This window comes from Corvus hawaiiensis, chromosome 7, assembly GCF_020740725.1.
Source record: "Corvus hawaiiensis isolate bCorHaw1 chromosome 7, bCorHaw1.pri.cur, whole genome shotgun sequence".
In the NCBI taxonomy this organism is placed as follows: Eukaryota; Metazoa; Chordata; class Aves; order Passeriformes; family Corvidae; genus Corvus; species Corvus hawaiiensis.
Genome location: NC_063219.1, coordinates 11,440,717 through 11,459,857, shown reverse-complemented (window position 1 = coordinate 11,459,857; position 19,141 = coordinate 11,440,717). Strand labels below are relative to the sequence as shown.

The 19,141-nt window shown below is 39.4% G+C and overlaps 1 protein-coding gene across 5 annotated transcripts in view; it reads left to right on the top strand.

The window, feature by feature from the left end:
• Window positions 1-19,141, top strand: part of HECW2 (HECT, C2 and WW domain containing E3 ubiquitin protein ligase 2) — a 154,543-nt gene that overhangs the window by 109,823 nt on the left and 25,579 nt on the right. For all 5 annotated transcript variants that reach the window (XM_048310215.1, XM_048310213.1, XM_048310216.1 and 2 more), the window contains 8 exons: window positions 335-485; window positions 858-961; window positions 4,425-4,549; window positions 5,149-5,334; window positions 9,695-9,829; window positions 12,627-12,729; window positions 13,756-13,852; window positions 17,416-17,499. In XM_048310215.1, coding sequence (XP_048166172.1) covers window positions 335-485; window positions 858-961; window positions 4,425-4,549; window positions 5,149-5,334; window positions 9,695-9,829; window positions 12,627-12,729; window positions 13,756-13,852; window positions 17,416-17,499 — 985 coding nt within the window. The remainder of the gene's footprint in view (window positions 1-334; window positions 486-857; window positions 962-4,424; window positions 4,550-5,148; window positions 5,335-9,694; window positions 9,830-12,626; window positions 12,730-13,755; window positions 13,853-17,415; window positions 17,500-19,141) is intronic.

Sequence of the window (19,141 nt, the reverse complement as noted above, 5' to 3'; positions counted from 1 at the left end):
AACTAAGTATACAGATGTTTTGTTTGTTGGGTGGTTTTTTTTTGTCTTGGACAGTTACTGGTTAGAGGGAAATAGAATAGAAAAAGGAATGGAAGTTTTTAGATATGGATTCCATGGAACCTTACCTACAGTAGGGAATTTGACTTATGGGATAAAATAGGAAAAAGCCATTCCTCTTAACCCTTCAGGAAGAAGGCTCTATGCTGAAGTCATCCTGTAAAAGAGAAATAGACACTTGAAACAATGGATGGGGTTACAAAAGTGACAGAGCTAAAACAAATAAAGGAATAAACCCCAGGCCCTCCATAGTTTACGGTATTTTGTTGCTCCTTAGACTGGGAGGCTCGAATTGACAGCCATGGACGGATTTTTTACGTGGACCACGTGAACAGGACAACAACGTGGCAGCGACCTACAGCTCCCCCAGCGCCACAGATTCTCCAGAGGTCAAATTCCATACAACAGATGGAACAGCTGAATCGCCGGTAGGAATTACCCTTGGTGCTAGTGAATTTTGTGTGCTTGCAAAACTGCATTCACCACTGCAAGGCTGAGCATGGAGACAAGGCCACAGTTGCTACCACAGCTGGCCTTAGGTGGTTATTTTTATGTGGCTATTGCTTTTAGTTTGCATGTGGGCTTTCAGGACTTTGGGTTCTACCTGTGATCTTAAGCTATGTGACCAAAAATAATACATCTGATAATGCTTGTCAGAAATTCAAAAGGCTATTACTGCAGAAATCAGAGGTCAATATATGTTAACCTACATGACAGAAAAGTTGGGCAGGCTCCCTAGGAGCCAGAATTGGGTCATAGTTACCACATACTACATATAAAATCCAGTTTTCCAACCCTAGGTACCAGAGCATCCGAAGAACGATGACAAATGACAGGCCTGAAGAGCACACAAATGCTGTGGATGGAGCTGCAGAGGAAGCTGAATTTCACCATTCTAATTCAGGTTAAAAGAAAAATAATTTTTTCCCCCTTCTCTAAAGAAGAGAGCACTTATCTCATAGATGACTTAGTGAGAGTACATAAAGCAAACCCTAACTTCTTCCTCTGAAAATCTGTGTGAAAATTAAGCCATTTGTTTTCATTGCTGTCTAGTTTTGAAGGTTATGACTCAGCCTGCTCAATATGCTGAAGAGATGAATGTGAGATTCAGAGCACTTTCCTGTCAGTACCAGACTGGTTAAGAAAGCAGGACATTTGCAGTAAAAAAAATTAAAATTGTGTGGTCTGGCATACAAATGTTTTGACTCTGCTAATGCAGTTTAAAATTGTAGAATATAGGACTAGAAAGGGCTTCAGGCAGTCATCAACTACATCTCTGTAGGTAGATTGGATGATCTGTTCCTAGGCCATACTTACCAAATACAGTGTCATGAGTTCTTATAACATGTTCTCCACTTGACGGGCATTCTTCAGCTCTTTTAGACAGTCTACTTATATCACTCTTCTTATAACATACCTTTAAATCCATTACTTCCTAGTCTTTCCTTGTGACTTCTGGTTTTAGGTCTCAAATTATTTTTTTGGCCTACTCAGGATTGTCTTGAGTTGGTCTTCAGCTTCTGAGGAAATTCAGAAAATCAAATAAAGCTATGACTCTGCTGTACTGAAGAGGTTGTGGAAGAGTCCTACATAAAACACTCCTTGTACATTCCTGCAGAAGGTTTTGGTTTTTTTTTTTTTTTGATAGCTTGACACTAACCAGTGTTCAATCTTTGATCTGCTAAAATCAGGTCCTGATCCTTGTGTGCAGAACTTTGGCACAGATACCTGTTTTTCATCTGGTGTTTGTGAGTTGATTGTTGTAGCGGGGGGGGGGTCCCGGGAGCAGGGGAATCCAGCCAGAGTCACGATACGAACACCGATACAATTGAGCATCGTGCTCCCCTCTTATTATTCCGTTACACCAAGTTATACTTTTTCCAAAGTTCACGCCCCTTTCTCATGAGAAAGCCTCTAAGCAGCGGGGGAACTGACCAGTGTATACCTTTTCCCAAGGCTGTTCAAGGCTGCCAGCTAGCAGGTGCCTTGCAAACCTGTTTTCAGCCTGAGGCCCCGTCAGGGGTACTTCTGCAACAGCCCTGGGATGCCCAAGCCCTCCTGGGGTATCCTATATTCCACAAGGAATCCCTCTACAGATTGTCCCGAACTGCACACAGATCTTTGCACTTTCTTGATGTGCCCCTGTGGTTTTGAATCTTGTCCATCCTGCTGTCCAAGTACTGCAGAATCCCCTAATTTGGAGCAAGTTTTGTCTTCCCTATCCAGTCATTAGTAGAAATAATGAGTAGGACCAGACCCAGAGAGATTTTGGTGAAACATCTTGGTGGACATCATTTATCCCTTTCCTTCTGAGAACTCCCTCAGACCTCTGAAAGAGCCACCAGTGTCTCAGTGATTGCTCCACCTCATTTCCTAACAGTTAGAATGCATTTCACCTGACCTAAAGGCTTTGAAAACCTTTAATTTGCACCATGATCTTTAACCTGCTCTCTCTCGCCTTCGTTTTTTCATTCTTCTGATTGTCTGGCCAGTGTTAACCTTTTGAATGAAGATAGAAAGACCTTTTTTTTTTTTGAGTTCTGAAGATCATAACTGTTTTTTCTTTTCCCTAAGCAGGTTCTCCCTTTGTCATCTTCCTACTAATGATTTTCTAGTACATTATAAAGTTTGTTACCCATCCAGTCCCTTGCATAGCTGTGTGGTGTCATGTGCTTTGGCTTTGTCTCTAGATGCTCTTGACATACTCTTATAAAACTCTCTCCTAAATTAATCTGATGTGCAAGCAATGTCACCCTTTCTCGAGTTTCAAGTCATTGTAGAGCTTGAGATTTACCTAAGTGTTCTCTTTTATTACTTGTAGTCTTCACTTCTGTTGTAGCCATTTCCTTTTCTATCTTTGTGCATGTGCGGCCAGATGGTTTGTGCTGTACACAAATCGGCTTTAAGCAAATTCAGGCCAAACCCTAACCAGCAAGTTCAGCTGAATAAACTTCTCATAAACCAAATTCATAAGCCTCAGACTGCAATAAAAACTCACCTGGTGAGCCATTCTGGTTTCCAGATTGCCCAGAATATGACAGAGGATGTATCTGCAGCATGTCACAGCATCTTCCAGGCTGTGAGAGTTGCCTGGTGCACACCCAAGTTTTGTATCAGTACAGAGTTCACATATAACTTCAGTGCACGTCTGCAAGACACTCCCAGCCCAAGTATTCAGGCACAGCTTCAGGAGCCTTTGTACCACTCTGCCTTCGCTCCACTGATGTGCTCCATGTGGGAGAGCTTGAGGTCTATTGTTTAAGTAGTGTTTCTAAAAATCCTCTTGTTCATTTATTTTACCAATTACCCTCCCACTTCCTGGTTTCCTCTAATACTTAGAATGAATGCCTTTATTTTCCCCGTTCCCTTTTTTCATAATATTTAGCTATCCATATTTAGAATTTTACCTGTTTATGTTATTTTCCTCTTCTTTTGTAATTTATTCTTACTTTTTCCTCAGTTTAGAATCTCATTCACTGCCTCCCTCCTTGCTCTTGTGTGTTATGATCTTTTATTTCTGTGATAGCTGCGACCTACATGGTTAATATGCATTTGATGGAGAAGTGTGCAAATACTGCAATGTGTAAAAAAGAAAGAAACTGAAATGTAGATGGCAGCACACATTTTAGTTTAAAATCATTGAAGACCAAATCTGAACTTGCAGTTTTTCATTTACATTATAAATATGCTTCCAAATATCTTCAAAGAGAATTGGGGGCAACAGTTCTGACATTGTAGCAAACACCACTCAGTGTATTTTCACTTCCTTCCTGGTACTGAAGAAAAATCAGGGCACTTCTGTAGTTGCTAGGAGAAGACACAAATGTTTATTGGAAGTTGAAACTTGAAAGGTACTTCCTTGGCATCCTGCTTATTACTTACATAAACGGCTTAAATACTGTATCAGGACTGGGGCTGTGGTAATGGCAGATTTATTGTTTGTTTTTTAAGAAGGAATGAAACATTTATAAGTGTACAATGACTTTTATGTCCATTCGTTAGCATTTAGAAAATAACTTACCTGCATACAGCTAAAATATAGTGGTGCAGACATGCCCCAGGGACTTTCTTCATCTTATATACAGGCACAAACTTGGTAACCCAAATAATTGAATGTGATTTTTTTTAATGATTATTTACCAAAAGCCACAAGTAAATGTTGCTAAATTAAAATTGTAATATTTTCAGAAACTTCAGTGTTATGTTAGAAGAAATTTGGGTACGCTTGTGTGGAGAATCCTCGGTAAATCTGTAATAGTTGTGTACTTAATGCTTTCCCTGCTTGTGTGATTCAAATCAATGTAGTTGTTTGCAGTGATGCTTTGGTAATAACTGCTGGAAGTCTTTGTCATTTACTTTGCTCTTAGATTTTCGAAGAGAGAATGTGCTGCCTCACTCTACCTCCAGATCCAGACTTACTTTATTGCTCCAGTCTCCCCCTGTGAAATTCCTTATCAGCCCAGAGTTCTTTACAGTGCTGCATTCTAACCCTGTGAGTATGGTGGCTACAGCTCAAAGGCTTTCGTAAATATGTGCTTATAAATGCAGTTGTTTTGTGTACAAAGATGCTGCTCAGTGTTTGATGATAAGATATTGGTAGTACATAGGGAGGCTGGATAAATTCACTCATCATCATCCCTTGCAATTATTGAGCTGTCAGAACCATCCTAGCTCAGCATGATAGCAGTTTTTATTTTCCACTCAGTTCTTCATCTTTCTTATGACACAAAATTATTTGTTTATTGAAGCAATAGCTTTCTTACTGTGCTTTGCACAGGGTGAGACACAATTCTGAGAAAGACTTTGCTGCTTAATGGTATGATTTGCTTCCCCCAGAGTGCCTGGTTTATATCTGAACAAAAAGCATCTTAATATTTATCTTCCTTTTCCTATTTTGGCTGCTCTTCAGTGCTTCTTTTTGCACAGGTCCCCCCTCCCCGGTGTTTCTTTGTGTAACAGGATTTATGTTGTAAGAAGAAGCAATGGAATGAGTAACTTTTCTTCTGCAAGCACACTTACAATGAAGGAGGTTGTCTTCTGTGGTAAGAGCAGTTTTCTCTTTGAAAACCTTTGCTGCTGTGTGTTTTTCAGAGTGCCTACCGCATGTTTACAAATAACACGTGTTTGAAGCACATGATCACCAAAGTCCGGCGGGACACCCACCACTTCGAGCGCTACCAGCACAACCGGGATTTGGTGGGCTTCCTCAACATGTTTGCCAACAAACAGCTGGAGCTGCCAAGGGGCTGGGAAATGAAACATGACCATCAGGGCAAGGTAACTCTACAGTGCTAAGAAGGCCTTGTGTCCATCAGTTTCTGAGATAAAATGGATGGCGTGGGAGAGCTCTGGGGATGATCACTCTGGTGGTTGTGTATTGCTTAACAGGAAAAAGATGGTATGGAGTAGGTTTCCTTAAGAGGTATTAGAGATCTTAAATAGTTGCAAGTCTCACTGCTTTTTTTAAACAGGTATCAATTTTCAATTTCCTAAAAAAATATTTTGGTATCACTTTTATAGTTTTGGTGTGAAGTTTAATGTAACTTTAAGTGAGTGCACCCTCAGTATTTAGACCACTATATTTTTTGCAGAAAACAGGAGGGTTAAAAATAGGTTGTGATTAGCATGTGAGGAAGTGATAAGGCTTATCAGTTCATTAGGATTACTGGCACATTAAACTTCTTGGTTCTCACATTTATCACTCTGGATGTGGTTAGCTGTGCGGGTCCATATAAAAAATGATCTTGATGCTTGGAAAGATTAGACAGTTCTAAACTGAAGGGTGGAAGTGCCTGAGGGTTGTTTTCTAGATGTTTTAACTCCGAAAAGCACTTTGTTTTTTCATTAGACACACAATTAGGAACGTGCAATTCTACTAACGTTGTTCTTTGCCTCACTGTTTTCTGTTTTAAGTCATTCTTGTTCTGTTCAGTTCTTCAGAGGCCAGTTTTCTCCTGAAGAATAGGGCAATTTTCAGTTTTCTTTAATATGTGCTCCATAGAGAGAATTAGACCTTTGGATTTCTGATGTGGTATTTGGTAACAGCAATGCTACCACAGTATTAATCATGAAGAGGAAGCACTGAATAAATTCCTACTGGGATTTCTTCATTTTGAATTAGTCTTAGTATTACTCATTTTCATTATGTTGAATTGTCTTTGTCACAAGTGCCACTTGTGGCCAGTGGAAAAGCCTATTCAGCACCTGAGAGAGATCAGGGCCAGTACATGGCAAGAACAGTGCTTGGGGAGACCAAACTGAAACTGGACCTGCCTTTATTAAAGCACAAACCTAAAGAGAAGCAAGTAGAAATTAGCCATAACACAATATATAATTGTTTCCTTTCCTTAACTACTCTTCCCTGCTGAGAAGAGGTTTTCCTTTATTTCTTCAAGTATATCACAGTGAGAGCTTGGTGCTCTTGCTCACGAGGCACAGCGATCGTTCTGGCCCTGCTGCGATGCTGAGTAGTGATGTTTTCACTCCCCCATGGCAGTGTGGTGCTGCTTGCTTGTCCTCTGTGGGGTGTCTTCCAAGGTCAGCTGGAGACTGCCCACCTCCAAACTCCCTCCAGAGCTGCACAGCAAAGCCCAGTTGCCCACTCCTCTTTGGCTCCTCTGTGTATCCCCTACAGGACATAACATCATGCAGTCCTCCCTAAAAGGTCAGGTGTGACTAGAATGTAGTTTCTAATGGGCATTACAGGTGATCCTTCATCAGTCACTGACTACAGGGAGGCAGAAGGCCATTGGAAAATGTGGTAGGATGAAGCATCATAATAGGCTAAATAGGCCCCTGAGCTGAACTTTGAGATTCTGCCTTGCTCTGTCCATGTACATACACACAGACATCATACAGATAAGTGCATTTGTGCAGTGTGTGTAAGCACATGTCCATATTTTAAAGCCAGATGCAAGTGTATGTACTTTTTAGTTAGTTCTCTGCAAGATGTGCAAATACATAGGAAGTTATTAGAGGACATTTTTGTTTTTTCTCTCTACAATTAATGAAACCATAATTGATTACTGAAGTCTTCAATAGGAAAAAAAAGTAATTTAGCAAGATTCATAGATTTTAACTGGAAGGATAATTGGGGCAACTATTCATGTTTAATGGGCTAAATATAGTTTTGGCACTACCTATTTTATGTCAGTCTCTTCAAGCATTGTAGATTTATGGATTATAGCTAGGCAGGAGTTATGCGAGGAATTTTTTTGAAAGGAGACTGTGAACCACACTGTATTTTGAGCTGTGTGCCAGTGTCCAGATTAGCCCAAAGCATTGAAGCTCCAATGGTTATCTTCACCATAGCTTCAAAGTGCTAATTTATGCTTTGTTTTAAAGTAGGCTACTATGAGCTGGCCTGCAAACATTCATATTTAATAAGATATGATTGTCTTTATCTTCATGTTATTGAAATAGAATGCTTTGGAACACTGCGTGCAATACTAGAGTGCTGCGTTAACTCAGAACTGAGTGGTGCAGCTCTAGGTGGTACTACCTCCTATATTGAATCAGGATTTTTTTAATAAGTGATTTACAATATGGTGTTGACTTAATGAAATCAACCTGTGTTTTGCTGAAAGTGCTTTACATCTTATAAATGTACACAGACTAGACAAAATAGATAGAAGGATATTAAAAAAACCCTATACCAACCACTTGCTAGTAAATAACTAGATCTTACCAATCAGGAGCAAAATTTTCAGAAAGACTGGCTGTGTTCCCGCAGTCTCTTCCAGTCATCTTCCAGGCCCCAAATATAAATGTCATGATGGTTTTCATTCTGCTTTCTCACTGGTTTCATATTCTCTGATCTGTATACTTGTACTGCAGGTGGCATCATTGTTTGTCAAGGTAAACAAGTTCTGCATCAGGCTCAGATGTAGCAATTAAAATTTCATTTATCAAATATAATTTATAGTGTTTGAACTGTGAAACAGTTTCACTTGCATATCTGTGACTATGTCAGATGGTCAGAACAGAGTTCTTCCTTACTGCTCAGGTGACGGGATTCCTTCCTTGTAGGCAGAGGCTACAGGTACAGGTGATTGCCGTTGGGGCTGTAGGGGGCTTGGTGCTCTTTTCTGGAGCACTTTCAGGGTTTTGCAGCTGTGGTGTCTCTCCATATGCTTCTCCTTCCTTGGGAAATGGAAGTATGAACATTTTCTCCCATCACAATCCATAATGACATTTAGTTGCTGTATAGCATGACACACTGGTTTGTCTTCCTACCTTCAGAGCAGTCAGAAGAATTGTATTTTCTCTGGTCTGGTTTTCCCAAGCAGTCTGAAACAATGATTCCATGAATACTAGAAGCTGATGTTGCTGCCAGAAGAGTGGTTCTGCTCTCCTCTCATCTCTGGTGAGCTGACCGAGGTTAGAGGAGCCAGCAGGGAGAGGGGCTAAAAGAGTAATTTTAGCCTGGACCAGCTCCCCTACTGGGTTCACTGCATGGCTACACAAACACTTGTGCCAGCACAAGGCAGGAAGGGCACCCAGGGGATGAAACAAGTGGTCAAGAGGAGGAAAGATGAGAATGTTTCTTTTGCTGACACCACAGGACTAAATTGTTTGTGAAACTGTGGTCAAAGTACCTCATTGGTAGCCAAACGCAGAAATGGCTCCTGCTGTCCCTAACCACCTCTCTGCTGGTCCAGATTCTTTGATTCCTCAGATGTCACTTTCCTGTAATTCTCCTGCTCAAAACAGAGACCTTTTTTTGCCACTTCCACATGTTTCCAGTATTGTGACAGAAAACACAGAGTGTGTTGAAATGCAACAGTGCTGGTTTCCAAGTACAACACTGATGCTGCAAAAAGTTTAAATTTCAGGGCTTAGAAAACTTTTTGGTTCAAATTGGATAGAATTGTAGGAGGTTTTCATTTTCCAGGATACATGTTTCTGTGACCTTGTTTTCAGCAAATGGTTGACTGGCCAATATGTGGTTGTTCCCATCAATTGCCTGATTTAAATACTTTCGGTGCCATCATCTTTGTGTTCTTGGCTGACCTTTCTTTTTGGTTTTGAGAGGTCTTTTTTTTGTTTGGGGTGGTGCTTTGGGTTTTTTTTTTTTTTGCATTTTGTTTTGGTTTTTAGAAGAACAGGTCAGTGAACTTGGAATATTTGTATCAGGAATATGGCAGAAATGTCTGTTGGCCTGTAATCATAGTTCATCACTGGATGCAAGAATACACTTGACATATACACAGCCAATTGTGTTCATAATTATATGGTAAATACTTCACAAAAGGGAATGGGTTTGCTACTTAATGACACCTTTTTAGATGCTTATAGGCGAATGAAAAGGACAATACACCAGGATTACTTTTATTAAATATTCAAGTCTTCTCTTCTTGACAGTCATAATAAAGCTTCCCACTCCTGATGCTTGTCAGATGAGAATTTCAAAGGACTATAGACATGAACAAAGTAAGGCATTAAACAACTCATCCCTTCAGTGGGATGGAAAACTGTTATCCTCCTTCTGCGGAAGGGAAATGCAAGCCACAGTAACAGATTTTACACAGCCCCACCTGATCGAATGAAACCTACATCCCCAATAGGCGTTAACCTCAGACATAATTTAAAAAAACAAGGATTGGCCATAAATTCTGTCTTGTCTCTCCTTCTGCAGGCTTTCTTTGTCGACCACAATTCGCGCACCACGACGTTCATCGACCCGCGGCTGCCCTTGCAGAGCAGCAGGCCCACCAGCGCGTTGGTCCATCGGCAGCACCTCACTCGGCAGCGCAGCCACAGTGCTGGGGAGGTGAGTGGGGTCTGTGCCTCCTTCTCACAAACACCTCCTTACTTAACATCATCCTCTTTCACATCATTCCGTGTTGTGAGGAGCATGATTCTTCTGTAAGTGGGCAGCAGTTATCCATAACGATTTTATTATTTTTTCTGCTAGCCGTTGTTGCTTTAAAAACGTGTGAATTCAGAGGAAAAATATCAAACATGAGTTTCTCTTACTTCGAATTTGCAGTAACCCCACTTAACCACAGGAGAGCATCTGATTACAGATTACCAGCTCCTGTATCCACTCCTTCATGGACAAAATGTGTATTGTTGTCTCGCATGGTGTCTGCTGAGTGTGTTGATATATAACTGTGACAAATAAAAGGGGGAAAAGATGCATGTGTGACTGTACACCTAGTTCTGCAACCTTCCCATTAAGTATAAAAAAATCTTACCACATACATATTTATCAGACTGTTACGTGCCTTTGCATATGTATTTCATCTCTACTTTCTGATCAGAGATACATGTAAAATACTATTTTGTTGATATGTCACTGTGCACCGTTTTCACTGGCTGTCTCCATATTATTGTTGTCACTTCTTTATACTTGTAACCTTGTGTATGTGCAGTGACTTGGACTTCAGTTGTACTTTATTTTAAAACCTCCATACTGTTGGCTGTAAATTGTCTTTTCAGGAGATGGCTATTCCATGCCAGGAATTAAAGATAATACAGTTTAGAATAGCAAGAGAAATGCTCTGATTTATCCTTTTTATAGCTTAGTCTTGTGGCAGATGAACGTCTGCCAGACCTCTGTTTTAGAGCAGACATGAATTTTGTCTGCCACTTCTCTAGCAGGGTTTCCGCTGAGCTGCAGTGGGTGAGTGCCACAGCACTGGCTGTGTATCTTATCATATCCTGTGTTAACATGGTTTAGTCAGCCCCCTCCAATGTCAGATATATTTTGCAAATGGTTTTAAATAGCATTTTCCATCAATTTGGTGATGTCATGTATCAGGCAAGGAAGGAAGCTAGAAGTGCTTTCAGATAGCTATTCAGATCTTGAATTGGGTAAAGCAAGTATTTCTGTTGTGATTGATTTGTAACAGAGCAGAAATTTTTTTTTTTCTTAACCTGACTCAATATGCACCCAAATTATCTTTCTTTAAGCAGCATCCAGTAGCTCTGCACTTAAAACAGGTATTTGTGCCAACCATGCTGCTGAAGCTGTCAATGCTGCAAAATAAGTATAGTTTATCCAACAAGAAATGATCAAATATATTGCATATACATAGTGCTGGTTACCTGTCAAAATTTCCCACTCCATCTAGATACATGAAATTCCTTAAACCATGTTTCTACATGCAATTTTAGAAGTGTTTCCTTGATATTGTTACAATTGTAACTTGAATTGAGGTATAATTCCAGCTAGGAATCTCAAGCATAGAAATTCAATACAGTATTCCCATTCTGGGATTAATGATGCCATGATTTTTGTATGCAAATGTATGAACTTGAAAACCAGTTTTTCCTCTGCACTTTAGGGCTTATGTATTGAATATTGCATATTTGCATTTCTTTCCCATTTTTAAGCTATTGCTTAAAAATGTACGTTATAGCAAAAGATGAATACTTAATGAAAAAAAATTATCAAAATACTTTCTTTGGCTTTGACTTGCCGTGAACTTTGATGTTTTGAAGTCACTGACCCAGTTTTTACAGGGAGATGCTCTAAAGCAAACATGAACCAGTGTAAGGAATGCCTTTTTAGCTGAAGCTGAACTGCAGTGTGAAGCTGGAGCTAATAATAATGGCATTCCTTTTCCAGCACATTGCCCAACAGGAAATAATTCTTCATTTTTCTGAAAGAGTATTACCAGAGAGCACAAAGGTCTTGGGAGATATCTTGTGACTTTTGCTGCTTTGTGATTTCAGAGATTGGATTTAAAAGCAACCTTTTATAATTATTTGATCTTTTAGAGATCTTTGAAGTTTGGGAGTGCAGTTAAAATGCTAACCATTACATGTAGGCAGATAAACTGGGAAGTAAACAAAGAGGTCCAGCAGGAAGAAAATGAGGTTGACCAAATGTTCTATAGAGCTAAAATACTGAATACTGAGAAATGACTGAATCCTCATCATGCAGGAAACTGCAGCAGTTGCCCTGACATAACAAATGCCTCTTAAGAAAAATTTTATATTGTGGTTCTACCCTAAAAATTGTTCACATGCAACTTTTTTTAAGACTAGAAGGTGAATATGAAAAAAAACCCAGAACAGTGTTTCTGAATGATTCTAGGAGCCATGGTTTTTACCAATTTTGAGCTTGTTTGCCTTGCCTGAATGTGAACTCACTTCTTTATTCTCCTTTGAGGTTCAGCCACAAACTTGTTTCCACTTCAGATTTAGGGAAACTCCATTTATGCACAGAGGTAATAGAGGTGCTAATGAAGGAGCAGAGTTTGGTTTCAGAATGTTTTGTATAGACAAAGATGTCCACGAATTACAAAAGACCCCCTGAAGGGACCTCAGTTTTATTTTTTTTTTGGTCTCTTTTCCGAATGGGACTATTTAAAAACAGATGTAAATTTTGCATCAGTTTTGATTCGTCCTATTAATGGGCCCAGTATGCTAAATAATGTTTTACTAGTACCTGTCCTAACAGCACAGCTGCTTCCTGCTGCAGTGGTTACTGGGGATAGTGATCAAGCAAAGCCTTGACATACGTGCTTGGTTTTAAGCCATATCAATTCTCACTGTTTTGTAGCTGAGTGCATGTGCTGGCACAGAGACACTCACTGTGGTTACTTGCACGTTTTCAGGTTGGAGAGGACTCCCGTCATTCAGGACCCCCAGTTTTGCCAAGACCATCCAGCACATTTAACACAGTCAGCAGAGCTCAGTACCAGGATGTGGTTCCAGTGGGTATGTCAGCATCCAGCCTTTGCTCAGAGGAGTTCTCCATCACTGAGAGGGTCATGGCAGTGTGCATTGCTGGGGTTTCCATTTGCTTGGGATGGGTAGAAGTTACCATTTGTTATGATCCTTCTGTCCATCAGCATTTCCCCACTGTTCAGATGGAACCTTCAGGGCTGGAAGTGTGCATAACCAAGTAACAGATGTGTTCTACCTCCCAAGCTCACTTAACTCTGTGTGCTCTCAGAATGAACTGAAGCCAGAGAGTCAGATGGGGCCTTAACTGGACTCCATGTATTCCCAGTGATTTTTACCTTTGCTTTTTTTTCCCCTCACAACTTCTGAGCATCTATTTTGGCAGGATTACAGAAAGTGTTAATCAGAATTAGTCATTAGCTTAACTTCGGTTCTCAGTTACATACACACAGACCTACTGACTTCTGTGCCACCATGTACAGAATTTAGCTTATTAAATCCAACAGCTGTCACATTGTGCTAAATCAAGATAAATTAATCCCATGGACTGTAACTGGCTCTTTGTACTGTGGCATGTTTACTTGAAAACCTCTGCCCATTTAAATCCTCCCCCTTGCCATGGACATGATGTGCATGCTTTGCAGGCTCAGCCATTAGTGAGGATTTGATACGGGTGTTTCCAATGGCCGCTTAGTGTTTGAGAATAGATTTCAGTGCAGTGAAGACCAAGGTCCCTGCAACTTTATTCTAGCAATAAATATTCTGGTTTGGCCTTAACTAAGAGTGTGAGTGCTAAAATATAACAGGAATTGCTAACAGAATTATAGCTGTTAGCAGTGGAAAGACAAATCTCTCTCACAATGAGATTTGGTTCATATTCAAAAAGTGTGTTCCTTAAATGACAGTAGAATTGGTAGTCTTACATACAAAAGTATTAACCCAATACTTCTAAACTTAAAACTGTGAAGTATGTCATTATTGTTGAAGACTCAGAAGGAATGACATCCTTTGTTTTGGTATGTCCTTGTTTCAGCATGATATTTTTGTTGATGTTTTCAGCTTACAATGACAAGATAGTTGCATTTTTGCGGCAGCCCAATATCTTTGAAATTCTACAAGAGCGTCAACCAGATCTTACCAGGAATCATTCACTCAGGTAAGAAAATTAGTGAAGTTTGCTATTCCCATTTCAGTACAAAATGCTAATTACAATTAGTTACTTTCATTAAAATTAACAGTGGAACATAACAGATTGTAGACTTCTGGTGCATTCAAACATATTCATAAAGCTGTGGGAAATAGTTGTGTACTGTATTTCTGCGTAACAGCCTGTAACAAGGTTGAGGAGAACAGAGGTAATGTATTATTATCAAATAAAAATACCTACAAGAGAATGTTTGGAACAACTGGCATAAGAGATTTGCTGATGTCTTCCAAATGTGCCAAGACAGCTGGATGGCACAGCAAATGTGCCCATTCATTTGGGTATGTGTACAGCTGGGAGCATGAGGCAGAGTGGCATTTGGGTTTGTCCTTATCTTCACAAAGCACATTTACAGAAAGGCTGTCCTGACCTCATGACGTCTTAAGGTAATCTTACATTAATCCGAATTTTTGATGGCTCTCCAAAATTTACAAAATGGGATATCTACAGATTTTTGCATAGTGCAACAAGATCTGAGGAAGGATGATCTTTGATTGTTGTGTGGTCGTTGCAACTCCCTCATATGTTTAGACTTGGAAATGGAATCACTGGCAACTTGGATAGTAGTGACCAGGACTGAAATGAATGTATCTATTCTTCCTTGGACATTAAATTTAAAAAAATGCTGGTTTGGTTGTTGGCAGTCTCTCCTGTGCAGTGCTGTGTTCCAGAGGCCTACCCACACTGGCTGGCATGGCAGCCAGCACTGACACTCAGTTTTTTTCCCTTCTGTGTTACTTATTGATGATCCCTTTTCCTCCATGTCCTGCAAGTTCCCAAAATTCAACAAGCTGCCCTGTTTTGCAGTTTCCCCATGTGTAGTATAACAAGTTTTGTGATGTGACTTCTGTGTTAAAGATGTGGTTTACCCTCTAAAGACATCCTGGCTGACAAACCTGCTAGCAGAATACATGCTCTCTAGAAAATACAGAGAAAGGAAAACAGAAATCTACAGTTCACAGCATGTCAAAACAGTTCCTATGTTGTACCCATATCACTGTAGGCAAGTTTGTCCCACCAGCTTTGATTTGAAATCTGCTGGGCAGTAGTATACAAACAATTTCTGATTGCTTGTAGTTTTACTGCTTCATAATCTTTTTCCCAGGGTGCTTGATTTCCTTTAGTCTGACAGCAATCGGTGTCATTTCCTTCATGTGTGCTGTGGGGTTTTTTAATAAATTAGAGTTCAAATTGCTCACAAGACTTGTTGGCATTCCCCAATTCCGCTTCTAGTAGAACCTTGCTTCCTGATTACAGATTCATAGTTTCCCACAAACTCAGACTTTCTCAAGAAAATATGGGTTTCAGATTAAAAATGGATGATCAGAGGATAAAAGATTCTGTTTTCTGTACCTCCTCATTTACTTGAGATTATATGACCTTCTGTACATTTACTTTGGAAGGAGACTGAAGATATATGCCTTAACTGGCTTGCTTCAGCAGAATGATCGAGGATTTTAATGAACATAGTTTTATTTTTAAATTGAATGGGATTGGTCAGAAAAACCATTCTGTTAAGTTGAATGGTTCCATTCTAATTTTAGTATTTGAAGTTAGTAATTTGATTAGGGTAAATTATCTTCCATTATACCTCTCCTATATCCTTCTACAGCTGATGTCTCAGTAAGATTTCATACATTTTTATGAAGATCCCAGCTTTATTTTTCCTGTTAGTCTTTGAAGACCCTGATTTATCAAATTATTGGCATCCATGTCTGTTTGACACATTGTGAGACTAAGCAACTCCATGGACATTGCTGTTAGCACTTGATAAAGTAAGACCTAACTGAAATCCTGCAGTATGAATTATTTGTGTATTTTTTTTTTTTGTATAGTGATTAGTACAACTGCCAGTAACCTGTTCCTTTGAGGACCTCAGTGCAGTTGAAGTGGAATGATAATGATATTAAATATTATTATTAATATTATTGTAATTATTCCATAGATGAGGAGGAAAATCAATGCCAGAGGACAAAGATAATTTGAAAAGATCTTTGACATTTACTGTCTAAAATAATTTCTTGTTCCCTTAAAGAAAGAAGAGATAAGAAGTTGAGAGCCTATTAAAATATAAAATGAAAATATACTACATGTAGAAAATTGTTATTCAAGGGTTTCAGTGGTGGAGTGAGAATATTATACTTACCATATCCTTATTAGGCATGTTGCCAAGATTAAATCTTCTTCCAAGCCACTGCAGGTAAAACTGAGAGGCTGCTAAATAATGTAAAAGGCTCCAGGCAAAGGCACCTGTTACACATTAAATATAATTTATGTCTTAACGGAAGACAAAAGGCATATATATTAAAAAAATATCACTCAAATCACAACTCTCACTGGTAACCCCAGGAAGTCATGCGTTGCATTCATTTAGAAGGCTGCATATATTAGCTAACCCAGAAAATGTCCTTCTGGTTTCTGGTGTTGCTGCCAACTAAGTGCTAAGGTATATTTTGTAATCCACCATTTATTTCCTCCAACCTTGCCATTTGGGCACTGATGTAAAGTGGAGTGGCTCTGGAACTGTCCAGATGTCCCTGTCCTGCCAATTGCATGGAATGTTTATGACCTCCTTGTCACCGTTGGTAATAGGATGTGGGGTAGATGGACTCCTGAGCTGAGCCAATGCTGTTGTTCTTATACAGAGATCTTTACTTTTCTGTTTGCTTGTGGGTTTTCTCCTCCATATTTGGGACAGGTTTTACTACATGGGTTTGGGTTTTGTTTTCTTTTTCTCCAGAAGTGTAAAGCCAAATGAGAATTTATCTCTACTGTACTATCATACTGATAAAGAGAAAATATGAAAGATGTACTCATATTTCAGAATGCAGGGAAAAGCTCTGCATAGAAAAAGAACAGGAGTCTAAGAAATTGTATTCAGTACAGATCCTAAAATTCTGTGTGTTACCATGCTCAGAATTTAGGAGGCAGAGATTCCACGACAGTGACCAGACTGGGGCTAGGAGAAAGGATGTGTGCTTGGGAGAAATAGAGGGGAGAGATAATACAGGGGTTTTTTTGGGATGATATCTTAAGTGCAGTGTGGTACGAAAACTCTGCCTTTAAAATCACAAGTATGCATTGTAAAGTATGGCTTGCATTTGTAGAGATTCAGAAGAGACAGTGCCTCTTTAACAGTTCACTTTTACAGTAGGAATGTCCTTCCACAGGTCTCAGCCTTCTACTTTGAATTCAGAGTCACAGGTAGTGTGAACTTGAGAGATTGATTTTTCTTTTATTTTTTTGTTGAATTTTTTTTTACTGCTTGGGTGACTGTACTACCTGCATGAGCATTGAAGAGACGAGGGCAACAGGAGAATTGTTCCTCAGAAAAAATGAACCTTTTGGTTGTAATATTTTACTGCTCACATGGACATGGTGTGGCAGGGAAAAAAACTAGGGAAAAGCATAACCCAGAGGTTTTTGATATACTCTGTACTTTTGCTTGTTGCTGTGGTACACATGGATGTCTTATTTGCAAAAGGTATTTGGAAAGGCTTTTTTTGCTTACACAGGGAGAAGATCCAGTTCATCCGGACAGAGGGAACACCCGGGCTGGTGCGTTTATCCAGTGATGCGGACCTTGTCATGTTACTCAGGTAGGCACTGCTGCTGCCCATGCACGTGTGGAACATGCTGTGGCAGCTGCTCAGGAGCCTTGCAGGGAGCAGTGTGTGCTGATGGTGTCACCCAATCATTTCCCCTTCACTCCTGGGACTTACAGCTGGGTGAGCTACAACTCAAGGCTCAGATTTTATTTTCATCATGTTCAGTTTCCAGATGGTAGTTGGAGGTCACACTTTTTCATAGGACGATGCAATACGAAAGGCAAGTGCAAGAGCACTCTGCTTGTGATTTATACAGGTGTGCCCAGACTGCCTTTAATTGTCCTGTTGCATCCAGCCCTGATGCTTAGAAAGGTGGTACAGCTCAGACCTTTCTTCAAGAATGTGCCTTGTGCTACTTTTAGAATGCATCTGTTCAGTTCTGTGCTTTGGGAAGTGCCTGTTCATAAAGGCACATACTTGAGAGGTGTTTAGATTACTTAATGTCTCACTTTCCTCTTCACTGTGCTGTCAAGCATTGTCCCCTTTAATAAAGAAAATATTCTTACAGACTTCAAGAAATGGGAAGCTGCTTCTTTACCAGTTTTCATTTAATGAACTCCAAAAGCCAGGCAGGTTTTTTGCTAAAATTAAACCCTTTAATCTTGATGCTGTATTCTCATTCACTGTAAAAGAGCATCAAGAAATTCATGGGTACCTTTAAAATTGAATCTAGTGAAATAGAATTGGCATTAGTAGTTGTATTTTGAGACCAGGTTGCATAATGATGATCCTTTCTGGTTCCTAAATCTCCAAATTAATTACAGCTATAAAAAAATCTCATTTTAAACCAGTGTTTGGGCCTTTTAAAATATAAATATTATTTCTTTAAAACCTCTTAAGATTTCTATGTGTAACTTGGAGGAAAACATCATATGGCCATGAATGTAAAAAGAACTGTCAGAAAGGATCCATTAAAAAAAATCCAGGTAAAAAGAATTTCTAGGTATTTGTTTGGTGAACAGACTTAGTAAGAAACATCTTTTACTTGAATATTGTTTTCATTGCGTTGGACAGTAAAAGATTGGCTTGCAATTCTTTCTATAGCTCAATTTTTGAAAATAATTTTTACATGTTATCTCAGCAGTTTATTTGTGTTGTGTTTCACATTCAACATACCTTTTGATACCAGATCCATTCTGATATTAGATATTCTGTCCCTTTTTTGATTTGCTTGTGTCAAATTTGGGAAAAGACTGAAATTTTAATATATGTGTGCATACACACACAGATGCAGTGATTAGGCTGCAAAATGTTTGGGTTTTTGTCACCTAAAAAGTTGTGTATCAGTAATAGATGAGGCATGAAGTATAACTCAGCTGGAACAGGCTAGATGTGATACCTGTTTCAGCAGGAGTGTCATTAAACATAAAATGTCATGCCAACAAGCTTACCATTCAATACACTTAACAAGTTCAGATGTGATTCTTAATCCTGGAGGTTTAGAATGTTTCTGAATAAGGTTATTGACCCCTTTGTAATGAGAATACAAAAAACCAAAAAAGAGGGCAGCCCATGAATTTTCAAGGCTGATTAACTGTATTTTAACCTTGAGAACAAATACCCAATTATGTATAGCAATGTCCCACAAAAGTAGCAGTTACTGCTTTCCACTACTTTCAAAATATGCTTGAGG